This window comes from Protobothrops mucrosquamatus, unplaced genomic scaffold (assembly GCF_001527695.2).
Source record: "Protobothrops mucrosquamatus isolate PMUCROS unplaced genomic scaffold, P.Mucros_1.0 scaffold6, whole genome shotgun sequence".
Lineage (NCBI taxonomy): Eukaryota > Metazoa > Chordata > Lepidosauria > Squamata > Viperidae > Protobothrops > Protobothrops mucrosquamatus.
The window spans coordinates 1,736,813-1,748,939 of NW_015386393.1; the positions used below are offsets into that span (position 1 = coordinate 1,736,813).

A 12,127-nucleotide genomic window follows, 5' to 3' on the forward strand; every position below is an offset into this window, starting at 1 on the left:
CAACTGCAATCATCTAATTATATATAACGTTGCTCAATCCCAGCATCTTTAAGATATGTGGACTTCAATTCCCAGAATTCCCCAGCCTGCAATTCTGGGAGTTGAAGTCCACACATCTTAAAACTGCCAAGGTTGAAAAACAATTATATAGATTATTATAGAAGCAGCATCACGCCATGATAAAACAACTCCCATCCCTTTTGTATGTAAGTGAAAAGTCACAATATCTGGGCAAAGGGGCAGAATTTGAGATGCAAAGCTGCTTTTAGTCAGGTGACCTCCACCTTCCCCACCCCCTTCCCTTGAACCATTCCCACCCACCTGTCAATTGTTAGGGTGCTTCCGATCCACTCATGCAAAACAGTCATTCAAATCCTGGGGCAAGTTCGTCCTCCTTAACCTTGCTTTGCCTCTCCTACAGTTAGACCCACCAGCTGATTTTGACAAGCAACAGTGGAGGGAAACCATGCTGAGAGAATCCACCATTCCCTTGTTTTTCTTGCAGTCAACAAAAGCGCCGCCATTGGATGGCATCGTGCCTGCGGCAGGATAGGGCGCAGCAATCGTGCGGGCAATTTTAGGCAGTGTCCATTTTCTGCGGTTTAAAAATGGGCGGATAGTACTTTATTAAATGACCCTGGGCGACGAATGCCAATTCTGCAATGTTAACTCTTTGCGCGCTGAAATGAAGCTGAGGCCGAGGGCTTTATGTCCCAATCCCTGCAGCTAATAAATATAGTGAGCAATTGGTATTCATTGTTTAGGAGGTCCACCGTCCACGCCCCCGCTCCTTTGGGTGTGTCACTGTAGCCTTTCTTTCATTTCTCCTTCTTGATCTTAACTCCTTCCCATTTTTCCTTTCTCACTTTCCCAGGATCCAATTCTCTGCATATAGAGGTAGCTATGTTTGTCTTGTTGCTAGATGTTATTACTTTGGCGACTCATTTAAGGTCTGTGCTGTGCTAAGAAACGTTGGTCTCTTGAGAAAAACGTTAATGTCAAAGGTTACTATCGATAATTTTCAGTTTCCGACTTATTATCTCCCTCCCTTCCCAAATGCCTTTCTATAAAATAAGAACTATGAACCATGAGCGCTTATTATGGCAAATTAGCAACATTTATTCTTAAGCCACCCATCTCTCTCTCCATTCTCTATGGTTTTCCTCTTATTCTCGGCACCTTTCCGCTGAGATCTTTCCCTTTCCTTTCCGGCCGCCTCCTTCGACCCCCGTCCCGAAGGTTCCGGGCGCTTCCTCCTAGAGTTCGGGGGACGTGCGCACTGACGCAAGGCGCAGCCTGCTTCGGGCGCGCCGCTGCGGCTGACGGAAGGGGGCGGAAGAGTCGCTGCCGCCGCCGCCGCCGCCGCCGCCGCGGGAGCCCCAACATGGCGGCGGGGGGAGGGGGAGGAGGCGGCCGGGGGAGCAGCAGCGGAGCGAAGATGGGGGGCAGGACTGGGGGGACCGGAGGAGGAGGAGGAGGGGGCGCGGTGGCGGCGCCTGCTTCCGAAAAGCTTCCAGTCCACGTAAGTCTGAAGGGGGCGGGGGAGAGAAAGGGGGCGCCTCCCCATGGATTGACCTTTTATCTCTGCCTCACCTGTCCAGAACTTGGGGTTCCCCCTCCCTTCTGCTCTTTTCACAGTGGATGCTGGTGGGATGGGCTGCATGCAAACCCTGAGCCCCGTTGCATAAGGTTAGAGGACCTTCTTTCTCGCCAGCCCCGACCCCACTTCTCTTTGCATTGTCAATGTGAAAGGCAAGATGCATTGAAGCCCCGCTGCCTCCTTGCATCGCCTGCATTTTTTATTTCTTTCAAGGAGTATTTTCCTTACTTTGTGAGCTGTCAAGTAAAAAAAAAAGTTTTTTAAAAAGTGGGCTGGCACCTTTAATTTAAAATGGCTAAGTGCCACGTGTTTTGATGGTTTTCATTTTTATTTCATTTTTAATAGGTTGCTGTATTTGAACGGGCAGTGTACTACAATAGTTTGCTTCCTTTTTATTTTAACAGGGTTGGGGGTTCTGTTTCCTAATGATGTGAGCAATGTGTCTTTTTGTCACTGTAAACCCATACTGGAAGCTCCTTGGTGAAAAAGCTGATTTTGCACAGAACCCAAACCAAACACTAAATAAAGCATCAGAACTGCAATTGAATGTTCATATAAAAAATGCAGATTGCAAAATTGCAGCTGCAGAAGCAAAAAGCATGGCTAAATAATGGAAACTGACAAATAATCTGTTTTTCTTCAAAACATTCTTGGGCAGTAAAATCTTATGTGCGGATGCTGATTAATTTCTACAATCTCTGAATGCACCAAAAAAATGACAATGGCCAATTTAACATTCTGCTCTATTGCCTTGCGGTAAGTGAAAAATAGTCTTGAATTGGGGAGCAGTAAGGATAAACGTTGTGTTTATCCCGCTTCTGATTACCTAAACTCAGGCTGGTTTGTGAGACATGGTGCATCCATTTGCCTTTCCAAAACATAGATTGCTCCATCAATTCTGTTGTGGCTAATGCTGTATCATAGCATCTCATAAAATAGGGGTACAAGAGATGATCTCTGCACACCTTTCCCTATTTTCACATCAGGCGCATAGAACTACACAGCAGCTTCCACTTTTCATGAGAATACTCTTGTGGCATTTTCTGTCTTTTAAAACAACTCCTCTCTTCACAGTTCTGTCGAGGAAAAAATGGCTGAGATTCCCCTCCCATCCCCATAGCAGTGCTAGACAGCTCAGTGCTGTTCAGATGTTTGGCACTTCTGCTCTCAGCCACACTCAGATTTTCTTACCATTGTAACATCGGTTATAACACTGGCATAATTCATAAAGCATTCACACAGCGTAAATATCCCAATTGATTAAATGTAAAGACAATTATAACTATCCTCAGTATTCGTCTAAAGTCACAACACTAATTTGATTAAAAAGTGTAAGTTTACCTTAAACTTACAACCTAGCCAAAAATCCAGAAGGTTGAATAAATATTTCTTTTTTAACTGTAAAGGGAAGCAGGATAAATATAACGATTTGAGTGTTAACATGATAGAATACTTCTAATAGGAGAAAAAAAAGTGCATGTTTCTCTTCGGGGGCCTGTGCAATTATCAATCTGGTGCAGTATTTTTCTCATTATTACATCATAAAAGGGGCAAAATTTGATGTACTCCACCTATTCCTGGCCACAATAGCAAAATGTTGTACCACAGTGATTGCAGAATCTGTCCTTCTGGTTAGAAAGAGAACAGGCACTCTGAGGTACGGTTTAAAAATTTAAACTGGTGAGTCCCTTCCGTAATGTACACTGGAGAATACTGAGAACTTGTATGAAAAGAATCAACTATAGTGAGTGTCAAAGGATTAGGATAGTTACCATCTCATGCATCTGGAGAGCACCAAAATTTGTATCTCCACTCAGAAAGGGTGCTCATTGAGCCAGTTTTGAGTCCCAAGATTTTTTATGTTGAGCCCATCTTCTCTGGGAGTGACTTTAGACCATGTCCATGGGCACCTGTACATTTATGAATTGGCTTCTACTTGTCTCCTGTCTTATAAAACAAAAGTATTTGGCAGCAGAATTGGCTCTCTTTGTGATAATAAATAAAAGACTGGTTAATGGTAGGGGATATTGAGGCAGAGCAGTAGGCCATCTGGAAATACAAGAATAATTGTTTGATATATTGTCTGGTAGCCAAGAAAAAATAACCTTTTGCCATTGCCCATAAGGCAAACCAATTCCATGTGACAATGCACTTGGTGACCCATGCTCACTTTGTTAAATAAATAAATCATTTGTGATACGGTGCCTCATCCACAAAGTCCATTGCTGCACAAAAATTGCCTCATGCAGTGTTTTTTCCAGCATGCCCCGTCAGAAGCTAAATACAATCTCTCTGGCCTTTAGTATTGGCAAGGAAATCTAAATCCTTTCAAATCCATTTTGAATGCAAAATGGAGATTTTTCTGGCTATAAATTTTGGATGTTTCTGGGGCCTGAAAACTGGTGGCATTGTTTTGCTTTTTACATGTCTCTCAGCTCGGATTGGAACTAGTTTAGAAAGTAAAATTACCTGCTGTTCGTTACATTTCTTCCCTTTTTGGGTATTTGTGTGTGTGTGTGTGTGAGAGAGAGAGAGAGATCTTTCAATATCTCTTACGATTTCTTGCAGGTAGAAGATGCCCTCTCTTACCTGGATCAAGTGAAGATCCGTTTTGGTAGTGACCCCGCCACATATAACGGTTTCTTGGAAATCATGAAGGAGTTTAAGAGCCAGAGGTAACATGAACCGAGGAGAATCCATACCCTGCTTCCCTCCTTTGATTGATTTGACTAAGCATGAAACCCTCACTGAGCCTTGTGGGAGATTTCAGGAAGGAGAGGGAGCAAACACCATCTCTCCTAAATCCATTCTCCATTGCCTGATTTAAGCATCTACTTTTGTTCTTCATGTCTTGTTTTGGGTCCAGCATTGACACTCCAGGTGTCATCAGACGTGTTTCTCAGCTGTTCCACGAACACCCGGACCTCATCATCGGCTTCAACGCTTTCTTGCCCCTGGGTTACCGAATAGAGATTCCAAAGAACGGGAAGCTGAATGTCCAGTCACCTCTCACTGGCCAGGTACAAAGAGCTTTATTATGTTTTAAGTATTCCTATCCTGGTAGCGGCAGCTGACAGTTGAAGGCAGATGGATCTTCTCTCGCTTAGCTTTCCCAGCCTTTGTTTTTGATCCTTGGACCATTGTGGCAAGTGCTACTTTGATTCCGCCTCTCCCTGGGACCACAAGAGCACTCACAAACAGCGAAACCCTTCCTCTTCCCAGCAGAGCTACTTGCTTAGGTCCAGGAGACTTTGCAGGAGAGCACGGTAGCAGTCCAGCTTTCCTTGAAAAGAATACAAGTAGCACGAGAGAGCCAAAAAGAAGAACAGGCATAGAGGTCCGAGTATTGCAGTTGCTCTTCCTTTGGAGGGGTGAGGGCGATATTGGTGGTGCTACGCCAAGGGGTGTCCCAAAGGTGCTTTTTCAAAAGGCAACTGGAATTTCTGTGTTTTTCCTCGAAGACGTTTCACTTCTCATCCAAGAAGCTTCTTGGATGGGAAGCAAAACGTCTTCAAGGAAAAACAAAGTCCAGTTTCCTTTTGAAAAAAACACCTTTTTCATGACCTGGATGACCGAGAGTCTCCATAGACATTTATGCTAAAGGATCACTCAAGTATCGCCATCCAAAGTAGGTCTGCCCGTAACTGCAATGGGCAGAGCATCTGTTTTGCTTACCCAGGTTGGAAATGTTTCTATTTAAAAGGAATTTGGGAGGTGGGCCAGGGATAACGGCCTTTTTCTTCTTATGTCGCTGGAAAGCCTCTACAAATAATGTAATTGCTCATTCTAATATGAGGTTAATTGCAGTGAACCCAGGGACCTTCCTCGGATTTCATCTTACATCATCCAAGCTAGCTATGGTCAGTAAAGTCCAACATTATTGTTATCTCTGGAAAGATAGTTTCTTGCTTTGTGAATCCAAGCCGTTCAAGCATTTGCTTCCTATCGACTCCCTGCTGTGAGTCAGATACTGAGACAACAACATTCTGTCTGTGTGTGTTGAGGGACAACGGGTAGGGGTACTTGTAGGCCTCGCATCTACATTTACCAAGGGAATGACTCTTAGAATTTATTCTGAATTAATTAATTCCTCACACAGTGACTTGCATTTCCCCAGATATCCCTGGAGCCAGTTCAGAACCCTCTCTCTGGCAGCAGTCTGATGCTGCATTACTGCCAGGAGAACACCCACAACCATGGCGACTGCCCAGAGGATTTCCGCCAGCAGCAACAGCCCTGCAAGGATGATAAAGTTCAGATGCCCCTGGAATCCGATTCAGTGGAGTTCAACAATGCCATAAGTTATGTGAATAAAATCAAGACCCGGTTTCTTGACCACCCTGAAATCTATCGTTCCTTCTTGGAGATCCTTCACACATATCAGGTAAAGGAGGATGGGCCCCCCATGAGTCCAGAAAGCAGTAGTGAATAGTAGGTGGGGTCTGTCTGTCAGTTCTTATTGCACCTGACTAGGGTAAAATCAGATAGAGTACTTTTCTGGGAACCTAGCCACTGTCCTAAGTGTATTGTGTAGAAACCATTATAATGTTTGTTGTTTCGGCATATGTGATGGGAAGAGAGGAACTTTGTCCTTTGTTAACCTGTTCCCTGACTCCACTGGATGACATCGCCAGGGCCCGTTGCCTTGGCAGAGTGAGGAAAATTCTCAGGGATGACTCACACCCTGGTTGGTACCTTTTTACTCTTCCACCATCGGGTAGGAGATACAGAAACATAGCTAGCCGTACCAACAGGCTGAAGAACAGCTTTTATCCATGGGCTGTCAGGCTTCTGAATGGGACATAACTTTATAACTTTATGCATGACAGACTGGTGAGGCTGGCGTGATGTGCAATTAGTTCACAGGGTGAAAAAAGTTGGGGGTTTGTAGTCACCGTCAGTTTGTGGTGAGAGGGGGGGCACAGAGGGAGGCTCAGCCAATTTCAGTGTATACATGTTATACTTTGATAAGAAAGGGTTTATTATTATTAGGAATGAGCGTAAGTTAGCCCAGACAAGAGATTGATGCTATTCTAGATTGATGCTGGTTTTGCTTCAAATAGGTACAACTAGCGTAACATTTCACAACAGAGAGAGCTTGATGTTGCTTTCTGGGCTAGAAACTAGTCCTCCCTTAGGCCTGAAAATTGCTGAGTGATCTTAAGCCGGTCATTTTCTCACAGGGCCAGTCCACCTTACAGGGTCATCGTTGTTGGGGGGAAATAGGAGGAAGTGTTATGTACGTGGCCTTGAGTTATACAAAATAAAAGTGGGATATAAATCTAATGAATAAAAACATTTTGTTAACTTGCAGAAGGAGCAGCTAAGCACAAAAGGCCGCCCCTTTCGAGGCATGTCGGAAGAGGAGGTCTTCACTGAAGTGGCAAATCTTTTCAGGGGCCAGGAAGATCTTCTGTCTGAGTTTGGACAGTTCCTTCCGGAGGCAAAGAGGTCTTTGGTATGTCTTTGCTAAATCTTTGGTGTGGCCATTGTGAGGAGGCGGGCTGTCAAATGTGGAGGCTGAGCAGGAGGGGTGTGAAGAAGAGCTACTTTCTTGGTTGGGTGGAAAATTCTGGCTTATTTCCTCTACAGACTGAAGGACAGCATGTATCATTCATTAGCAGATGGATGCAGCCTCAAACCTCTGGAGAGTCAAATGGCCCCCCAGTCACCCCACAGAGAAAATGCCATTTGTTTGGCAGCTAGTCCATCCCTTGGACAAGAATAAGAACAGTCCCTTCCCTGGGTGGTGACAAGCGATTCATAGCAGCCCGTTCCCCAATTCTGACTTGAGATGCCTTTCAACAGTTTGTTAAAGGCAGCCAAATCTTCCTCCCTGCCCATTCATTTATTATTATCTTAATTTACATAGCTCCCCCACCAGTCAAACGCAACTCTGGACAGCTAGCAAACTTTAAAAACAGTGCAAACTGAATAATAAACATTAACAAACAAAGACCAGTAAACAAACAGTAACCAACATCTTTCCCTTTTGGTTTAGTTTACAGGGAATGGGCCATGTGATGCCAACAGTATCCCCAAAATGGATCATGAGAAACATCTGGAAAACAGTAAGAAGCGGTCCAGGTCTCTGTTGCTCCGTCCTGGGCCCAGCCCAGCCAAGGTATCTGAACCAAATGCAGAGCTGGGGGAAAGGGCAAGAGTGGTTTTGAAGGCTGTGGAGTTTAGGTGACCCATCTAGCTGAAACTGGCTGATTAGTTCTGTCCTTGAGAAGAAAAGGAGGTATTTCCATCAAAAAAGGGCTGAACTCATGAAATGTTCCACATATTTAACTATGCTGGCCTGTTAAGTAAAACCAGCCAACTGTAGAATTAATAAAGGAGAATATTTACTAACACTGAGACTGATGGTGTTATCTAGTTTGGGTAGTGAAACGTCTGCAAGAAAACAACCAATCCTAGAGCACCAAGGACCCCTCAACTGTAGCATTGTTTAAAGATGGGCAGGTTGTTTCTCACAAAAGCTTTTCTGACATATTTAATTTGAAAGAGGGAGAGGAGGAGGAGAGAGTCTCCAGTCCCCCCAAACTTTTCACCCCAATAAATCTGTCCTACATTAGGATTTTTCTATAAACGGTACTATCACAGTTATAATACCTTTTACTACCGGCAGTAGGTTCTCTATGATTCGACAAAATGTACTTTTCAGCTACATTTCTGAGCTTTACAGAAAAATAATCTCGTAGGAGGAAAGCTAATTATGAACTGAAAAACTTTCTCAACCTCGGTACTTTTAACGTGTCTAGACCTAAGTCACCAGCTTACTGGGTGGGGAATTCTGGCAGCTGGAAGTCCACACATCTTAAAAGTTGCAGAAGTTGTTGGGAAACATTGGTCTAAATCCATTTTTACCAGTTCCACTTTTATGTAGGTGTGACTGGGTGGAGTAGCAGAAGCCTATGACGGACAGTGCTACTCTTTTGCTTTTTAGGGAATGCAAATGTTAGCCAGTTACTAAGAACAGGTAGTCCTTGACTTACAACACTTACAACTTTGCTTAGTGACCATTCAAAGTTACAAAGGCACTGAAAATAGTGACTTACGACCATTTTTCACACTTAAGACGGTTGCAGCATCCCCAGGGTCACACGATCAAAATTCAGATGCTTGGCAACTGGTTCCCATTTATGGCGGTTGCAGCGTCCCGTGATCCCCTTCTGCAGCCTTCTGACAAGCAAAATCAACGAGGAACCCAGATTCACTTAACATCCTTGTTACCAACTTAACAGCTGCAGAAATTCACTTAACGACTGTGGCAAGGGAGGTCGTAAAATGGGGCAAAACTCATTTAGCGAATGTCTCACTTAACGACAGAAATTTGTTGCGGGCATAAGTTGAGGACTACCTGTATTTCCTTTGGGGTCTTAATGTCAGGAAAAGTCAAAACATTTAAAGAGCTGCTTCTAAGTGCTAGGCTTCTAAACTGTTCCTGCTTGTAAAATGCTCCCGACAGAAAAAGATGAAGCTGCGTGGGACCAAGGACCTCTCCGTCGCGACCGTGGGCAAATACGGCACTTTGCAGGAGTTTTCTTTCTTTGACAAGGTCTGTTTATTTCTGGTGGGAACAGAGCTGTAGTTCACGAACCAAGACTTACCCTTGCAGTGCAAAAGGAGTCCTGGGTGGCTGGTGGAGGAAAAGCCCCCCTAAAACTCATAGCAAACTGCACTAACTCGATTAAAGCAGTTTCCCAGGTTGTACTGCCAGATTACAATCTGTCTGAGTGAGGCCGCTCAGCTCTTCCCGCAAGAGCTGAAATGGCCGTTTCGGTGTCAGCTGGTGCCTGGCAAACAGAAGGTGCCATTTTCCTCTCTGACTCTTTTGCTAGGTACGCCGAGTCCTCAAGAGCCAAGAAGTCTACGAGAACTTCCTCCGCTGCATTGCTCTCTTCAACCAAGAGCTGGTCTCTGGCTCTGAGTTGCTTCAGCTGATCACACCCTTTTTGGGGTAAGAAAGACTAATGTTAAATTTGGAGCTTTGTTTCTTTAGACTAGGGGTGGACAACTATGGCAACTTTATGACCTGTGGACTTCAGCTCCCAGAATTCAGTTCCCATGCTGACTCAGGAATTCTGGGAGTTGAAGTCCACCAGTCATAAAGTTGCCCTAGTTGCCCAGCCCTGCTTTTAGGCTGTTGAGAGAGACTGTGTCTCCCAAATAATCTCTTCCTGACAGTGTGGAGGAGTATTTTTGTCAAATTATTAATATGCACGAGACGACAGTCTCACACTGAGAATTGTTGCAGTTAATTCACTGGAATAAATAGTTATGGACTCAGTGGATCCCATGATTTTTAAACAATAAAGCAGTATATTGTGCCGTTGACAGCAGCATCATTGCAATTGTTATGTAACTTTGAGAATGCAGTAATCATTTTACAGATTTTGCCACCAAAGCGCAGGCGACTCAACAAATTGCACACAGTTGCCACAGTTGTATAAAGCGGTTAAGTGAAATGCTTCATGGTTACAGCTTTCTCTTGTTTTAACAGATCTAGGAGAAATGGGCAGTTTTAGAGCATGAACCCCTTAGCTCCATATTTCCATCCCTCCTAGAAAACCCCAAGGCAGCCGAGTTGACATTTCAGTGACGCTTTTTTTATATTTTAAGGACAAGATAAAATCGTTAAGGAGATAAACATTCAACCATGCCCTTTTCAGTGATATTACAGTCCATTCAAAGAAAAATTGATGATGATGATGATGATAAAGTAAATTATCTCCTGAAGAAAGATGGTTGTCTGCGCTCATCTTAGAGAAATGACATCTGCTGTTTATCTTCTTCTAGTCGTGATTAGTGCTGAAAGGCAGGCTGTTACTTTTCAGCGTGCTCTTCCTCAAAAAAGGTTCTATTACCTCTTTAAACCTGTCAGTTTCTAGCCTATATTTGCTTGTTTGTTTGAAGGAAATTCCCCGAACTCTTTGCTCAGTTCAAGTCATTCCTGGGAGTGAAGGAGCTGTCTTTTGCCTCCCCAATGAGTGATCGCTCCGGGGATGGGATGTGCCGGGAAATTGACTATGCTTCCTGCAAGCGTATCGGTTCCAGCTACAGAGCCCTCCCCAAGACTTACCAGCAACCCAAATGCAGTGGCAGGACAGCTATTTGCAAGGAGGTAGGTAGTGCTTACAATCTCTTGTAGAGAGGAGAGTAGAAGGCAAAGGGGATTCATCAGACACTGGAGAACAGGACCCCGTAGGAAGATGCTCAAAAGATCCGACTGATTTAGTGTGTGTTTTAAATTCTACAGGTGCTAAATGACACCTGGGTCTCCTTCCCATCTTGGTCCGAAGACTCAACCTTTGTCAGCTCAAAGAAAACTCCTTATGAGGAGCAGCTACATCGGTGTGAAGATGAACGCTTCGAGGTGCGTCTCCTTCATCTGATAGTTGTTAACTGTGTCCTTTTGGTCAGAAACTGAGCATAGAAAGTCCCATGTCTGATCCCCAGCTGGAATGCTACTGCTGGTAGGAGCTGCCAGTGACTGGGTTCATACCAAGCTATGATTCTATTAATTGTGGTTTGTGCAGTAAAACATAATTGGATCAGCTCAGGCTTTGCAGCAAGTGATAAACCAGAATCTAACATCCACCAGCAGTTCATACTTCATTCTCAGTCAGAACCATACAAAACACATTATGATTTAGTATGAAATATTATGGGTGCTCCAGCACTGAAGGCTTTCAAGAAAAGATTGGACAGTCATTTGTCCATGATGGAATAAGATCTCCTGCCTTGGGTAGGGGGGTTGGACTAAAAGACCTCCAAGGTCCCTTCCAGCCCTATGATTCTGTAATAGGTGAACCTTGCTAAGTTTTTGGTCTGAAAGCTGGGAATGGATGTAAGACTGATTAACAGTAATCAGAGTTTAAATACTGTGTTTCTATTTTTCTTTTTTTATCTATGGACAGTTTTTCTGGACCAGAAGAGACATTTTTAGTCAATGTCCTCTTCTGTGTTTTCCTAGCATGTTCTGTGGAAGGAAGCTCTGCTTCAGAATTAGCTTTATAGAGTTGCCATATCCTACTTAACTGAAAGACTCTAAAAGATTCGTCATTTCTTATCATTTCGCAGATTATAGTATCAACTTAGTAAAGCGAATGCATCCACAAAGTTGGTTACTCAGATGGAAACTACCATAGCAGCCCTCCCTTTCCGCTCAAGGAAGTTAATTGTTATACAAGTAGTCCTTATGACCAGAATTGAGCTCAAAATTTCCGTTATTAAGCAAGGCATCGGACCTGGTTACATTCGAGACCGCCTCCTGCCACAGATTTCCCCCCACCGACCTGTACGCTCTCATAGAGTGGGTTTCCTCAGGGTGCCGTCGGCCAGACAGTGCCGGCTGGCGACCCCAAGGGGGAGGGCCTTCTCTGTGGGAGCCCCCACCCTCTGGAACGAACTGCCCCCAGAGATCAGGGTGATCCCTGATCTCCCTTCCTTCCGCCGCGCCCTCAAGACGTGGCTGTTCCAACTAGCGGGACTGGCCTGAGGGATTTTAAAGGGGGTTTT

At 44.3% G+C, this 12,127-nt stretch overlaps 1 protein-coding gene across 1 annotated transcript in view; it reads left to right on the forward strand.

Moving 5' to 3' along the window:
• Nucleotides 1-1,384: 1,384 nt before the first annotated feature.
• The window catches only part of SIN3B (SIN3 transcription regulator family member B), a 23,358-nt gene continuing 12,615 nt past the window's right edge, over nucleotides 1,385-12,127 (forward strand). Inside the window, exons 1-10 of the mRNA XM_029282960.1 lie at nucleotides 1,385-1,522; nucleotides 4,169-4,275; nucleotides 4,467-4,620; nucleotides 5,718-5,984; nucleotides 6,915-7,058; nucleotides 7,602-7,724; nucleotides 9,075-9,164; nucleotides 9,448-9,566; nucleotides 10,523-10,730; nucleotides 10,866-10,982. Of these exons, the coding sequence (XP_029138793.1) occupies nucleotides 1,385-1,522; nucleotides 4,169-4,275; nucleotides 4,467-4,620; nucleotides 5,718-5,984; nucleotides 6,915-7,058; nucleotides 7,602-7,724; nucleotides 9,075-9,164; nucleotides 9,448-9,566; nucleotides 10,523-10,730; nucleotides 10,866-10,982 (1,467 nt within the window). The remainder of the gene's footprint in view (nucleotides 1,523-4,168; nucleotides 4,276-4,466; nucleotides 4,621-5,717; nucleotides 5,985-6,914; nucleotides 7,059-7,601; nucleotides 7,725-9,074; nucleotides 9,165-9,447; nucleotides 9,567-10,522; nucleotides 10,731-10,865; nucleotides 10,983-12,127) is intronic.